At 43.5% G+C, this 17,027-nt stretch overlaps 1 protein-coding gene across 1 annotated transcript in view; it reads right to left on the bottom strand.

Moving 5' to 3' along the window:
• DCAF13 (DDB1 and CUL4 associated factor 13) overlaps window positions 1–17,027 on the bottom strand; it is a 207,943-nt gene that overhangs the window by 149,424 nt on the left and 41,492 nt on the right. The window contains exons 5-6 of the mRNA XM_029591856.1: window positions 16,619–16,774; window positions 1,781–1,858 (exon numbers count right to left, since the gene is read on the bottom strand). Coding sequence (XP_029447716.1) covers window positions 1,781–1,858; window positions 16,619–16,774 — 234 coding nt within the window. The remainder of the gene's footprint in view (window positions 1–1,780; window positions 1,859–16,618; window positions 16,775–17,027) is intronic.

The following is a 17,027-nucleotide window of genomic DNA, read 5'->3' as shown; positions in this document are numbered from 1 at the left end:
TCCCCTGCACCCAAACCCCAAGTCACTGCCCAGTTTCCCCAGTGCCTGCTCTAAAGCTCTCCATCGCCCAATCCAAGTCACCACGCAATCCCACACACTCTGCTCTCCCCTCACCCAATCCCAGAACTCCCCACCCAACAATTCCCCAAGGCCCTGCTATTTCCCCCCCCCCCCCCAAACTCAATCTCCCGAGTCAATGCAGACTCCCCCAGTCCCCACTCTTCTCATGACCCCAATCCCCCAAATCACTGCTCAGTCCTCAATTTCCGTGTACCTGCTCTCACCCACTTTCCTCACCCAACCCCTGAGACCCAAAAGTTACTTCATTCGTCTCACCTAATCTCAGAGTCCCCCTCTTTCCCTTTACAGCTTCAAGCTATTCCTCCTGCCTCCCAAGACACTCTCTGCCTCTCCCTTCCATTGTCCCCTGCCTCCCTCCTCTCTCTGGGGCCAAAAGGAGAACAGGACAGCAGTCTGGCACTTCTAATCGCTTCTGCCAGGTTCTCATCCTCCCACATGGCTCAGATCAACTGTTTGAACCATCTAGGATGAAGACAGGTCGGTGGCAGCAGGAGCAGGTTAGAAGCACCCAGTGGCGAGGGGGAGGGGGGGGGGTAAAATGGAGGAAGCAAGACCTTTTCTTTGGTCCCATATTAGAAACAGGGAATGGATGTGATGGTACTTCAGCCCGCTGCTTTGGCCCAGCAGGTGGCAGGCCACATTGCGAGGGAATAATGGCACTGCCTTGTGTCTGGCACCTTGAATGAGTGCAGAAGTCGCATACCGCAAAAGCCAGCCCAGCATCTATAACAACATAAGACAGTAGTTGATGGGTCTTCAGATAATCTTTCTGTTGAGGAAGGGCTAAGGGAAATAACTACTAACCAGGAAAGGACAGGGCAACAAAACTCTCTGCTAAATAGTGTGCTGTACATTTTAATAAAAGAACCCACAAAAAAAAGCATGATTTCTTTAAAGAGAGACATAGTCAATAGAGTAAAAAAAGGTAATTTAAATTCAGAAATAACGGTTTCTTTTCACCTAATTCTTTTGCTGCTTTCAATCTGATATCTTGCGGCCAGGAATGATGCTTTTGAGGGAGGGAAGGGTTAACAAGAAGAGGTCTATAAAATAATGAGTGGAATGGAACGAGTAAACTTTAATCAGTTTACTATTTCAAAAAGTACAAAAACCAGGGGACACACAATGAAGTTACTAGGTAATACATTTAAAACTAATAAGAGAAAATATTATTTTACTGAACACACAATTAAGCTCTGGAATTCATTGCCAGAGGATGTAGTGAAATCTATTAGTGTAGCTGCATTTAAAAAAGGTTTGGACACGTTCCTGCAGGAAAAGTCCACTAAACATTATTAAGGTGGAGTTGCAGAAATCCACTGCTTATTCATGGTATAAACAGCATGGAAATCTATCTACTCCTTGGGATCCTGCCAGGCACTTGTGACCTGACTTGGCCACTGTTGGAAACTGGGCTCGATGAACCTTTGGTCTGACCTAATATAGCAAGTCTTATGTTCTTTATTTGGCCAGAGTCCAAATAGGGGTTAAGTGACAGGGAATTATTGCCCCATATCATAAATGTTCTCAATTTCAGTCCAAAGGCAAATAAAGGGCAATCCTCAGCTCATGATTCAGACCCATCATATGATCCATGCCAAAGACAGGTTGAGACTACTTTCAGGCACATTAACATTTATAAGTATAAGCTATTAGTTCAGCAGGAATTTTGAAAAATTTAAGAGAGAATAAATCGTACCTTCTTCAGTGGAGTAGCTTGTCTCATGTCATACAGCACAATGTTACGATCTGAAGCACAACTTCCCAAAAGGTATGTCTGAAAACAGAGATCACACAAGGTCACTCATAAGGTGTACATACTTTTCAATTTTACCAGGGGGCTCTGAATATTCCCTATCAGTATGCTTTGTGATCAGCCCAAGGAGCAAGAGCCGGAGCTGCTTGTGCTTGACAGCATGCAGTACTAGGCCTTGATGCAGTAACACAGGAGTTCTTAACCCAGTCCTAAGGACACACCTAGCCAACCAGATTTTCAGGATATCCATGATGAACATGCAGGAAATATTTTTGCATACAATGGAGGCAGTGCATGCAGATCTCTCTCATGCATATTCCATTGTGGATATCCTGAAAACCCGACTGGCTAGGTGTCTCTCAAGGACTAGGTTGAACAGCCCCTGGTCTAATACATGGAGCATTCAACGCTTCATTCTCACAGTTACCGAAATGGTTTTAGTGACCACAATACAATCACTGCTTTGACGATATAAAAGAACCAACCACTTACATTTAGCTCCTTCATTTGCTTTCTTACAATCATTTGAACGGTACTGACAATACTGATCTTCAAACTGGACATGTCACATTTAGTAATACACTACTGGGTTAAGGGCTCAAAGTGAAACCCCCCCTTTTTCAAACTTGTGCACAATAAGATCACCAGAAGGCACACTTACTCCTTTGGGAAATGGCATTCAGGGAGAATTCAGAATTGTTTTCTAGAATCAGCTGTTAAAACCAAATGAATATTTCTAAATGTCTGACTGGCTTAGAGATCAACATTCTAGTTGTCATGCTGATCTTGGGGAAAAAAACTGGATTCTTGTCAGGCTTTACCATCCATATCTGAAAGCTAGGCTGATGTAGTCTTGAAAAATGCCAGATTACAAGATCTTGGCATAATCTTCATATTGGTCCAAATAAAGGATTCACAACCTGTCAAGAATCCTGACCAGCTTAGACACAGATTTAGGGAGAGGATCCAATGCTAATCTAGTGGAAAAGGCTGGTGTTTCCATTAGGCAAACTAGATAGTCATCTAAAGCTTAAAATTTGCGGGGGCAAAATCCTGCCAGCACAAAGTCCAGAGCTGCTGGCAGAACCCATTTCACCAGCAGCTGAAGAACAAGAGGAGGTCCTTGGGCGGGGGCCTCACTTCAGCAATCAAATAATAGGAAAAGGCCCAGGGATATGGGTAGAGTCCATACCACCAGCAGCTGAAGAATGCAGGAGGTGCTCTGGAACTTCCACAGTAGGAGGGAAGAGAGAGGGAAAGGAATGCTGGGAAAGTGTAGAGGGATGGAGAGAGAGGGGGAGGGGAACTGAGTTGGTAGTGGGGGTGGGGGGAAGAGAAAATGAGCACGTATTGGGTGGTGGAAGTGAGAGAGTACACTGAGCAGGTAGGGAGTACAGAGAGAGCGTACGCTGAGCAGGAAGGGAGAGGAGAGAAGAATGAATGCTGAACAGGTAGGGAGAGAAAGTGAATGCTCTGAGCAGGTAGGGAGTAGGGAAGAGAGAAAGTGAATGCTGAGCAAGTAGGGAGTAGGGGGGGAGAGAGAATGAATGCTGAGCAGGCAGGGAGTAGGGAGAGTGAATGCTGAGCAAATAGGGAGTGAGAAGAGTGAATGCTGAGCAGGTAAAGAGTGAAGAAAGAGAGGGAGAACATATACGCTGAGCAAGCAGGGAGTGGAGCGAGAGTGTACGCTGAGCAGGTAGGGATAAGAAAGATAGTGAATGCTGAGCAGGTAGGGAGTGGGGAGAAAGTGTGCTTAACAGGTAGTTAGTGGGAAGAGAGAGAGTACGCTGAGCAGGTAGGGAATGGAGAGCGAGAGTGTACGCTGAGCAGCAGAGAGAGAGTATGCTGAGTGTGCAGAGGGTAGAGTGGGTGGGGGTGGAGAGCATGAGAAGGTGCTGAGCAGTTGGCAAGGTTGAGAAAGAGGGTGCTAGGCAGATGAGAGTGGGGTAGAGAGAAAGAGGATGCTAGTACTGTGGAAAGAGGGCAAAGATATTGGGGTGATGCTAGTAAGCTAGGCATGGAGAGAAGGGAAGGGGGAACGGAGATGAAGAGATGCTGGGCAGGGAGAGAGAAATGTAATGCCGGGCACTATGGGCAGGGGACAGAGGGAGAGGGATGATATTGAATGGTTGCTGTGTCAGAACCAATACTGACAAAAGAGGGAGTGCTTTGCTAGAACTGCTGCTGCTGGCAGGAGTTACCATCAGCAGGTAAATCAGAGGTGGGAGATGTAAGACCTAATACCCTTGCACCAATCCTGCTAAGAGATATAGTAAGAAGCTGCATCTTGTTCTTGTCAGAGAATACTCTTGCTATCAGTCACTGAATTAGATTATGGAGTTTAAAAAAAAATAATAATTATGAATTTATACAATGCCCTGATTAAACTCTCCATAATTCTTAACAACTGTGAGGTCAAACAATCAGTAACACGAGTCATATATACTTTTGTTGACTTAATCATAATCCATGAATCTATGCCAACTCTATTTGCATTATTTAAGTGGTAGCCTGATATACCAGTATCTATTGCAAAAGGCAAAGAAATACTAAAGAGCACCCTTGTGATAAATAGGCCCTGTTTCATAACAGTAACAGGATGATGGAATGGATCTACTCAAATCATGTTCCCTCTCACCACACAGAGATCTCAGAACTGTTTCAAACTAACTGCATGGGAGCATCTGGTGAGGAGGATGAATCAAGTCATTTTCTGACTCTCTCCTCCAAGGATTCTGCAAAGCAAAAGATTACTTAAGTCAAGAGCAAAACTAATGATGGAATTAAGTGGGAGAAAGAGTATAAGTTTTTTTTAGGATAAACCTTAAGACAATGCTTTTAAATATGTATATTCTAACCCTCAAACGCAAAGCATGTATATTCATGTATATTCTAGCACTCATACACAAAGCACTATACACTGAAAGATTTGACTGGCTGAGCCCTTCCCTTCACTTTCAATCCTCCCAGAGAACACTCCGATCCACCAACACTGGGCTCATTCCTACTCCATCACCAAGAATGGCCCACCTGACCTCAACAAGGGAACGAGCCCTAACAGTGGCAGGTCCAACACTATGGAACAGCCTACCACCTCAACTCAGGCTCAACCCCACAACCCAATCATTCAAAAAGAACCTAAAAACATGGCTCTTCCAAAAAGCATACCCAACTACCACCCACCACATGAACATGAGCGCTCCCCCACACGCCTCCCACCCCCCTCCCTCAACACCCACATCAGATCCGCATAATCACATATTATGATCAACCCCAAAAACCTAAGCTTTCTCACTACAATTGATGCAAACTTTCAATGATATTTTCTACCTCTAAAATGTTTCAGAATGTCTCCCCACAGACCAACTGCTACACATATTTAATGTATTTCCACCCTGGAGGTGACTGTTCAGTTCCTTGTAAACCGGTGCGATATGTATTCTTTACAGGAACATCGGTATATAAAAATTAAAAATAAATAAATAAATACTACAAAATTTCAATACAAAATATTGTAAAATCTCAATACAAAAAGTTATAAAGTTCACTGCAACATGTTGCAAAGTTCAATCTTAACTGTCACAATGTTCCTTTGTAAAACAAGAAGTCTACGCTAATAGACTCCTCTGTTACACTGTAAACCGGTGTGATATGTCCGATGAACATCGGTATAGAAAAACAAACAAACAAATAAATAAATAAATAAATGGATATGAGTGTTAGTTTTATGGTTTTATGTTATACTTGTATATTTGAATGACAAGGCCTGTAGCTTAGAAATCCTTGTAGCCAAACATTCGGCTACCAAAAAAATTGTCTTCAAACTAAAAGTCCTTAATCAAATCTTTTTTAACTGGCCCAAAGGGCATCCCACTCAAGGAATTTAAAACTAAATGTAGAACTTATGAAGAATCTAATTTTCTCCTGGGAGATTGAATATTCTTGACACTTTTAAGGAAACATGACTCATTCAAGTGAGAAGCCAATGGCCTACTCATACAGCTCTCTATTAACAAGCAATAGCTGCCACCTTTACGGAGCTCATGGCTAGCCCTTTTTTCAAATTCTTTTGTAAAAATACCCCCTAAGGAAGTCTTCCTCACCTCCAAATCTTGACCTGCACATGAGGATGCGCTTTCCAGATGCTCAGATTAGCCACAGAAATAGACCCTTTCCTAGTTTGCAAAAAGGTATAAACCACACCTTCTGAATAACCCTTCTTAATCAGGCACATCCTTTTATGGGCCATGCCTTCTGTCAAAAACCAGCTAGATCATCATGCACCACTGGGCCCTGACATAACAGACCCCCCTGTCCTTAAGTAACACTGAGGACTCTCTGTCCAGCAACCTTATATCTGCATACCAAGGGCATCTGGGCCAACTGGAAGTTACCAAAATCACTCAACTCTGATGCCTCTCTATCCTTTGTTAAATTCTGCCCAAAAAAAAGCCATAGAGAAAAAACACACACAGAAGATTCCATAGCAGCCACTCCTGAATCAGAGCATCTAGGCCTCGCTTTTTCCTTCGACGGAAAACTTCTGTCTAGGCATTGTGCTGGCCATCAAATTGATCGTCATTACTCCCTGCTGATCTATCAAGGAGGCGGCTATCTTCAAAACAGATCACTCTCCTGGATCCAGAATATTCTGATTCACAAAGTCCACCTGAACATTTTCTGCTCCTGCTGTGTACGCCACCGAGAGTATTCTCAGTTGTTTCTCTGCTTCCTCTGCAGCTACTTGACAAATTCACACACACCACCAATATAGCATTGTCCAAAAGAATTTGAACTGCCTGTCCCTTTAGCAAAGAAGCAAAGGCTGGTAATGCCTTTCTGATCTACCTTGTTTCCAACTGACTGTTGGACCACTTAGCTTCCATACAACTCCAAGCCTCCTAAGCTACTTAGCCCTGACAGTTCATGCCCCATCCAAAGAGACTGGCATCAGTTGTCACTGAGGACTGTTAAGATCCACCCCTTTGCCAAGTTCCAGAACACATGCCACCATGTCACACTGGATCTGTCCTTCTCCCGCAGGGGAAGCCTCATGGAGTACCTTTGAGACTGTGGAAACCACCATGAAAGCAAGGCTCTTTGAAATGGCCACATGTGGGCCCTCACCCACAGCACAAGATCCACTGCTGCCATCACTAAACCTAAAGGTAATCCACACACTGGGATGCATAATCAACAATTCTCACACTTGATCCTGCAGCTTGAGGATCCATTCCACTGTCTCTCTCTCTCTCACACACACACACACACACACACACACACACACAACCCACCTAGAAACTCAGGTTCAGACAGAAACAGCTTGCTTTTGGCAAAGTTGACCACCCAACCTAAGTCCTGCAAGAACTGCACCACATGGGCAGTGACTAACTCACTCTCCCTTTGCAAACATCTCTCGAATTAGCCAGTCATTCAGATAAGGATGCACCAGAATCACTCTCTGTGTAGTGCTGCTGCCACCTCCATTATTACTTTTAAGAATGCCCCTGGAGTAGGCGTCAGACCAAATGCAAGTGCTTGAAATTGAAAGTGACCTTCCAGAGCAGCAAAATACAGGAAACTCTGATTCTCCTCTCTTATTGGGATACAGAGATACTACGCCATCAGGTCCAAGGAGGTCAAAAATCGTCCCTGCCTTACTGCCACCATGATGGAATTCAGCATTCCAATTCTGAAATGAGAGACTTTCAAAGCCTTGTTGACTTGCTTCAGATACAAAAGCTCTCTTTTTTGGGAGCTACAAAGTAAATGGAGTACCATCCTTGTCCCCATTGAGCCTCCAACATCAGCACAACTGCTCCTATGTGATGGAGATAGCCTAGTGTTTCTCGTACCACTTCTTGCTTTGCGACCATGGGACCAAGTGGCATCATAAATGCATTTGAAATAGGGAAAGACAATTCCATCGTGTAGTCTTCCTTTACCACCTCCGGAACCCACTGCTTTGTGGTTATTTAGGCATATTTACAGTAAAAGGCCATAATGCACCCACCTATCCTTTCTTCTAGAGACTGAGTTCTCACGCCTTCATTGGGCGTTTCAGGTACCAGAGAAACTACCCCGGCCCAATCTCTTCAAATAATTCTTATTTGATGAAAGGCCTGAAACCTTCTGAAGGGACAGCACCTCTGTGAGACCAAGGGCCTGAACGACCTATAACACCTATTATCTCTAAAATGAGACCTCGATGGTGCTCCCCTAGGAGGCCAATCCTTAGGGAGCCTGAGTGCCTAAGACTCCCTCAGAAGCTTAACCAGATTCTCAAGATCATCTCCAAAGAGAAGCTTCCCTGCAAACAGCAGCTTGTCTAGACATAAGAACATAAGATTTGCTATACAGGGTCAAACCAAAGGACCACCAAGCCCAGTATCCTGTTTCCACAGTGGCTAAGCCAGGTCACAAGGACCTGTCAGGATCCCAAGGGGGTAAATAGATTCCAAGCTGCTTATCCCAAGAATAAGCAGTGGATTTCTTAATAATGGTTAATGGACTTTTCCTCTAGAAACTTGTCCAAGCCTTTTTTAAATGCAGCTACACTAATAGCTTTCACCACTTTATCTGACAACGAATTCCAGAGCTTAATTATGCATTCAGTAAAAAAATATTTTTTCTTATTAGTTTTAAATGTATTACCTAGTAACTTCATTGTGTGTCCCCTGGTCTTTGTAGTTTTCGAAAGAGTAAACATTTACTCGTTCCATGCCACTCATTATTTTATAGACCTCAATTATATTTTTATTTTATTTATTTATCGGGTTTTATATACCGTCGTTCGGTTTCGCCATCACAATGGTTTACAAAAGTATCGATGCTTAACAGAGTGTACAGAAATTCACGTGTTAACATTATCGTAGTCGTTATAAGCATAGTACATTTGATAAACTGTACAGGTTAGTTACGTTCATTGGATTCGTTCTTCATGTTTATATGTAGCATATCTCACCTCAGCTGTCTCTTCTCCAAGCTGAAGAGTCCTAACCTCTTTAGCCTTTCTTCTTAGGGGAATTGTTCCATCCTCTTTATCATTTTGGTCACCCTTTTCTGTCCCTTTTCTAATTCTGCTATACCTTTTTTGAGATGCGGTGACCAGAACTGCATACAATACTCAAGATTAGGTCGCACCATGGAGCGATAAAGAAGCATTATGATATTCTGTTTTATTCTTCATTCCTTTCCTAATAATCCCTAGCATTCAATTTGCTTTCTTGGCTACTGCAGAAGATTTCAATCTAATCTTGGAAGCGGAGTCTGCTGACCAATTCTTCCCCATACTGTGAGCAGTAAGAAGCATCAGCCGAAAATGCCAAGGCTGGCTCCAGTTGGGCCATTTCTTCCAGCTCTGTCCCAGTTGCCTCGCTGACCTTTTCCTGGAGATGCTGAGTCAGATGGCGACATGACCTGACAATCCTACTACAGACTGCAAGGCTAGATCACAAACCTCAGAGGCCTATTTGAGCAGAAATTCAATCTTCTGGTTCTGAGCATCCTTCAGAGCTGTGCCCCTTATACAGGAATCATGGGTTTTGGTATGACAGCACACATCAGGGCATCCCTCCAAAGTATCCTAAATTTCTCTTTCTCTTCTTCTAGAAGAGGAGAAAGTTTTGCCATTTCTTCACCCTGAAAGATGCCAATAAGCATCTTCAACTCAGAAGAAATTAATTCCTTGATAGACTTACGAAAAGGAAATGCCTTTAAAGGCCTTTTGAGATCCACCATAATCAGGTCATAACATTAGAATATAAAAATTGCCATACTGGGTCAGACAGAGGATCCATCAGGCTTAGTATCCAGTTTCCAATAGTGGCCAGTCCAGGTTACAAGAACCTAGCAGGACCCCAAACAGTAGATATATCCCATGCTGCTAACACATAGGGGATAAGCAGTGCCTTTCCCCAAGTCTATCTGGTTAATAACAGTTTATGGACTTCTCCAGGAACTTGTAAAAACCTTTTTAAAACCAAGTTACACTAACTGCCTTTAATGAATCTTCCAACAAAGAATTCCAGAGCTTAATTATGCGTTCAGTGAAAAAGAATTTTGTTCGATTTGTTTTAAAATGTGCTACTTAGTAACTTTATTGTGTACCCCTAATTTTTTAATTTTTTGAAAGAATAAATTACTAAGTCACATTTACTGAACAGCCCTAACCTCTTTAGCCTTTCCTCATAGGGGAGCCATTCCATCCCCTTTATCAATCTGGTTGCCCTTTTCTGTACCTTTTCCAGTTCAACTATACCTTTAATGAAATGTGGTGACCAGAATTGCACACAGTACTCTAGGTGCAATCTCACCATGGTGTGATACAGAGGTATTATGACATTCTCCGTTTTATTCTCCATTCTTTTCCTCATAATTCCTAACATTGTTTGTTTTTTTGTTTTTTACTGCGGTGTACAAGGTGAACTATCTACAGCAGAGCTTTCCAAACTTTTCATGTTGGTGACACACTTTTCAGACAAACATAATTTCGTGACACAGTAATTCAGTCTACCAGCAAACCAGAAGTTAAAGGTTAAACGAACAAAATGTATTTCAACAATTTATGTATGTTTCCTTAAATATATACATAAATAAAATGTTTCACAACAGAACCTATCTCATAAAAAATATTTGCAGGCTTCCACTTCCTCCATGCTGATCTCGTACATTGTGAGATCGGCATAGAGAAAGTGCTACTCTTGCACATTCCCAAAGATTACATGTGCCAATCACTAAAAAGTAATTTTTTTTTTTACCTTTGCTGTCTGATCTTAGTTTTCTAATCGGTTGGTCACAGGCTTTTTTTTCCACCTTTCCTTTCTTGTTTTTTTGCCAATTCCTTTTACAGGGTCTTTTTTTCTATTTCTTTTCTCTCCATCTGTCTTCCCTCAAACACACAATCAGGTTCTCATTCTCACACGCTATCTCACACATTCTCACACACACAGGCTCTCACTCACATGCAATCTCACACATCCACAGCTCTCACTCTCACATGCCTCTCTCTCATACATACATACATACATACATACTGTCTCTCTCGTGCACATGCTGTCTCACTCTCACACACACAGGCTCTCTCACTCCTACATGCTCTCTTGCTCAAGCACAGGCTCTCACTGGCACATGCTGTCCCTCTGCACGGGTTGCCGAAGGATGGGCTCTTCAGAGGCCCTGATCTTCCCTGGCCGTGACATGGGATCTGCAGCGGCCCTGCTATCGGGTTTCCTCCTCTTCTCGGGCTGCTGCGACGTGGGATCCGCAGCGGCCCTGCAATCGGGTTTCCTCCTCTTCTCGGGCCGTCGCGACGTGGGATCTGCAACGGCCCATTAATGCTGCTCTTCTTCTGTACGCAGCAGATGCTCCTCCTCCTTCCTGCCCACGCGGCTCCGGCAACGTTTTTCTTCCAGGGCTGCACAGGCAGGAAGGAGGAGGAGTGAACGTGACCCTTTTCTTCGGGCCATGGTGATGTAAGCTCCACCACTGCCCGCCGATCTTCCTGCTATAGTTCCCTGCTTCCGCCGGCCCTGTGGACCGGGCGACACACCTCCACACTACAGGCGACACACTAATGTGTCCCGACACACACTTTGGAAAGCTCTGATCTACAGTCAGAAGAATTGCTGGACCAGAGGCAGCATGGATTCACCGGGGGAAGATCCTGTCAGACAAATCTGATTGACATTTTTGATTGGGTGACTAGGGAATTGGATCGAGGAAGAGCGCTCAATGTCATCTACTTAGATTTCAGCAAAGCTTTTGATATGGTCCCTCACATTAGGCTCGTGAGTAAAAGGAGAAGCTTAGGAGTGAGTGCCGAGGTGGTGGCCTGGATTGCAAACTGGTTGACGGACAGAAGACAATGTGTAATGGTAAATGGAACTTACTCTGAAGAGAGAGCGGTGTTAAGCGGCGTGCCGCAATGATCGGTTTTGGGACCGGTCCTGTTCAATATCTTTGTGAGCGACATTGCGGATGGGATAGAAGGTAAGGTTTGTCTTTTTGTGGATGATACTAAGATCTGCAACAGAGTGGACATGCCGGAAGGAGTGGAGAGAATGAGAATGGGATTTAAGGAAGGTGGAAGAGTGGTCGAAGATATGGCAGCTAAGATTCAATGCCAAGAAGTGCAAAGTCATGCATATGGGGTGTGGAAATCCAAGAGAACTGTATTTGATGGGGGTGAAAGGCTGATGTGCACGGAGCAGGAGAGAGACCTTGGGGTGATAGTGTCTAATGATCTGAAGTCGGAGAAACAATGTGACAAGGCGAAGGCTAAAGCCAGAAGAATGCTGAGCTGCATAGAGAGAGGAATATCTAGTAAGAGAAAGGAAGTAATGATCCCCTTGTACAGGTCCTTGGTGAGGTCTCATCTGGAGTACTGTGCTCAGTTCTGGAGACCGTATCTCCAAAGGGACAGAGACAGGATGGAGGCGGTCCAGAGAAGGGTGACCAAAAAGGTGGATGGTCTTCGTAAAAAGACTTATGAGGAGAGACTGAAGAACCTAAATATGTATACCCTGGAGGAGAGGAGGAGCAGGGGTGATGTGATACAGACTTTCAGATACTTGAAAGGTTTTAATGATCCATGGTCAACAACAAACCTTTTCCGCTGGAAACAAAAATCAGTAGAACTAGGGGTCACGATTTGAAACTCCAGGGAGGAAGACTCAGAACCAATGTCAGGAAGTATTTCTTCAAGGAGAGGGTGGTGGATGCCTGGAATGCCCTTCCGGAGGAAGTGGTGATGACTAAAACTGTGAATGATTTCAAAGGGGCATGGGATAAAAACTGTGGATCCTTAAAGGCTAGAAGATGGGAATTAAGAGCAGAGCCATGAAGGTGGCTTGCTGGAATGGAGGCTACTACTTGATATTACTACCCTTATTCAATAAGCCTTCACACTGTTAATGCAACTCCAACATTGTTCTCTGCTTCAACGGCAGGGGGAAATGTGGAAAAAAGGATTTGCATTCAGACAACAACCAACAAGGACTGAACTACACAGTCTGGGTAAACAAATAAGCATGGGGGTAGCTTGCTTATTGCGGAGGTTACTACCCCAAACCAATTAAGCTGTATACTTCACTTTGAATGCATATACAGCGTTGCTCTCTGCTTCAACGGCAGGGAGAAATGTGGAAAAGAGGATTTACATTCAGACAACATCCAACAAAGCATGGATCTGTGCAGTCTGGGTAAACAAGCATTGGGGTAACTTGCTTGATGCAGTGGTTACTACTGTAACCATTAAGCCTTATGCTCACCTTTGATGCAACTCCAACATTACTCTCTGCATCAATGGCAGGGGGTGGCAGGAAATTTGAATCAAACAGTTACCAACAAGGGCCCTAAACTTGGTGGTCGGTGAAACAGATAAGTATGGGAAAATAAGTGTGGGAGCATAAGTGTGGGAGCTTGCTGGGCAGACTGGATGGGCCGATCGGTCTTTTTCTGACATCATTTCATTTCTATTACATTGAGCCAAGGATTTCAAATATTGTCCACAATGACATCCAGATCCTTTTCTTGGGTTAAAACTCTTAATATGGAACCTAACATCGAATAGCTACAATGTGGGATACTTTTCCCCATATGCCTCACTTGCACTTGTCCACATTAAATTTCATCTACCATTTGAATGCTCAGACTCCCAGTCTTGCAAGTTCCTCTTGCAATTTCTCACAATTTGCTTGTGATTTAACAACTTGCAATAATTTGATGTTATTTGCAAATTAGATTATCTCACTTATCATATCCTTTTCCAGATCATTTACAAATATATTAAAAAACACCAATCCCAGTACAGATCCCTAAGGCACTTCACTGTTTACCTTTCTCCACTGAGAAAACTTCCATTCAGTTCTACTCTCTGTTTCCTATCTTTTAACAAGTTTGCAATACAAATTGGAGAAATTACTTACCTGATAATTTTGTTTTTCTTAGTGTAGACAGATGGACTCAGGACCAGTGGGTTATGTGCTCTTCTGCTAGCAGATGGGAGACGGAGTCAGATTTCAAAGCTGATGTCACCCTAGAAATACCCCTGCAGTGACCTCAGCTCCTCAGTACCCGCCTCGAAAAGCCATTGTGGATATATCTTGCGTAACAACTTGATTAAAACTGATCAAACTGATTCAACTGATTTCAAAAACTGGAGACCACCAGCGCACTCAACCAAGTTAATGCAGACACCAGACTAACTGAGGATGTCCTGAACTAGGGGTAGGCAAAGGCTTACCCGTAATTGTTTAATCTTGAGTTTCTCTTTCCAAGGCCCTCCTTTTCTGTGGGCAGCTGTGGGCGGGATGCTGAGTCCATCTGTCTACACTAAGGAAAATAAAATTATCAGGTAAGTAATTTCTCCATTTCCTAGCGTGTAGCCAAATGGACTCAGGACCAGTGGGATGTACAAAAGCTACTCCCGGACAGGGCGGGAGCCTGCCCATGGTCCAGTTAATATTGCCCTTGCGAAGGCTGCATCTTCTCTAGTCTGGACATCCAGGCGGTAGAATCTGGAGAAGGTGTGTAGGGAGGACCATGTCGCCACTTGACAGATCTCGGCAGGCGACAGCAGTTGGGCATGCTCAGTCTGCTGGTCAAAGCTTCTAGAAACTCTGATATATGTTTTCCGTGCCGGGCTCCATCAGATGATGTCACCACATATGAAGACTACCATCCTGCTTGTCCTAGGAGAAGTGTTCTTATCCAAGGGGGATTGTCTTGTTGGGTGGGTGCTAACCAGATACTGGGCATCATGTGGCAGGTGGAAGAGGATGTAGTGCAGGGTCCATTGTCTGGGTTGCATATTTTTATAGAGGTAAGCATTTACCTTGGCTCATAATGACAGGTATAGGGTAGGTTAAGGAGGATGGTGATTTAGTTTCATGTGAAGAACATCTTGTGGGTACAAATGACAGTGAGAATGAGTGGATGGTGTTAGAACCAGCAATTCTAGAGGTATTGCGGGTAAGCCAGGGACAAGGGCGCACAGTGGTACACACGAAGGTGTGCACAAAAGGGGCATGACCTTCAGCGTTGGGTCCACCTCTGATGTGGCCTCTTGGGCTGGCTGGTCCAGCCCCTTCCCCGATATCAGCAGGGGGCAAGACTGAGGGAGGAGACCTGGTCACAGTAGAAGCTGCAGGAGCACACCCTCAGCCCACTCTTCTTTGTGCTTAGAAGAATTTTTCTCCCTACACTATACCTCTCCTTTAGATTTTTGCAGCATGAATGCAAACTTCTGAATTATTTTAGCATAAACTCTTATCTGTAGGACACTAGACCATTCCTCCAGCTTCTCTAGATCACTTTTCATGTTTTCCCCACGTTCCTGTCTACCTTGTTGCAGATTTTGGTATCACTGGCAAAAAGACAAACCTTTCCCAGGTTCTTGTGGCCTGGTTTGGCCTCTATTGGAAACAGGATGCTGGGCTTGATGGACCCTTGGTCTGACCCAGTATGGCAATTTCTTATGTTCTTATAATCAGTGATGATATTGGGGGGGTGCTGTGGAGAAGGGGGTTACCCCAAGGACCATTCTGAGCAGCCCTGGCTTAGCTTATATTTGTGTTAGTTCAGAATTTGCCCAATTTTGTTCAACTGCTATGTTTCATTGCTAATATAAAGTAGTGTTATGAAGGAGAGGGGTTCGTCCTTATGTTTTCTTGTGTGTTCTTTTTCTAACTAATGTATCACATCATTCCCTTAGCTTTCCTTCCATAATGCATTCCTTTTTTGATTGAAAAACTTAAATACAATGGCTGACTCAAGTGGCTTTCTTGGGAACAGCACCAGCCCTATGGAACTCCCTCGAGAAGAACTCTGCCAAACGCAGTATTTCAGGACGCAAGTAATAGCCTGGCTTTTTTTGCCAAGCCTTTGATGACAAACCCATAGCTACCTCCACCCTAGAAAGCAGATGAAACCTTCTCCCCTCCATGCCTTAGAATTAAACTGACTACTATAAACTGCCTGGCACCACAAAACTGCTTTGAACATGCTGTTACAACCTATTGTATTGCTGATGTTTTGTTTATTTCAAGTTCAGTCCTTATGTCCACCTTCTTCAGTCTAAAATTGTTAAGCTGCTACACTTACCATTTTTTTTTTACTATTATGTTGCTATTCTAAATATCTGTTCCTCCCTCCTCATCCTCCCAGCTGAATTTCTTATTCAAGAAGGTTGATTATAAATCCAAATAAATAAATAACAGATGGGCTTGAATTCGATTCCTAGCTCAGGTCTTCTGCTCCTTGGACTGGCTAGAGATTCTGTGGAGGCAGCAGTCATAGCTTCTGCTGGGGAGGGAGACCCACTCATTGCAAATGGCGACATCTAGTGGCTGAGTTCAGGGCCCACAATTTCAGGGTTCCAGAAGGAGTTCTGGTGCCTGGCCCCACCGAATGAGGACTAGTGCCGCAGTGAGTAGGAGGGGATGCAAAACTGGAGAAAAAATTCCCCAGGTAGTTGAGAATGAAGGCACAAGACACCAGATCCCAGCCCTGATTTCTGACTGAGCTGGAAATCCAAAGGAACAGAAGGAAATGGCTGAGTCAGAAAAAAAAAGAAAAGCATTTTCAAATATGCCTAAAGGCGTAAGAGCAAAAAATATTTTCTTTCACTATAAAGGTCTTCTAAAAGCTTTTGCTTTAATTATAGAAGCATATACTGTAACATTTTTCCTATTAGAAATGTTGTTTTCAAAAACCACTTGGTATTTGGAAAGAAGCAAATTCCTAAGCAGTTTTGATGCATATAAAAAGGAGATAATTTACCTCAATAGGGTTAAATTTAACACTGCAGATGCTGTCAACACCCCAGGTGAAGGAACGCATGGGAGTCGATCTCTGCTCATTCCAGATGTCCACTTGCTGACCACAGGTAGCAAAAACAGCATCTTGCCAGTGGTGATCGATGCCTGTGTACACAGTCTTTCCATGGAAAAGAAAAACGGAGCAAATTACAAACATCAAGTATTATTTTAACTTTTTCTAAGTATTAGATTTAGTTTATTGGGCTTAAAAAGCAATACATATTAAAAGGGTTTGCCAGTGTGTGTGGATTGAGGAATAGTATAACATTTTTCTTTTTCTGAACTCATGTCTTTTAAAATTGGCATTCAATAGTAAAAATGGATTACTTCATCCTTGTACACCACCCACTGAAACAGCAGTTCTCAACCGG

This window comes from Rhinatrema bivittatum, chromosome 2 (assembly GCF_901001135.1).
Source record: "Rhinatrema bivittatum chromosome 2, aRhiBiv1.1, whole genome shotgun sequence".
Lineage (NCBI taxonomy): Eukaryota > Metazoa > Chordata > Amphibia > Gymnophiona > Rhinatrematidae > Rhinatrema > Rhinatrema bivittatum.
Note: the sequence above shows the minus strand (reverse complement) of the source record. Positions and strands in the feature narration are given on the sequence as shown.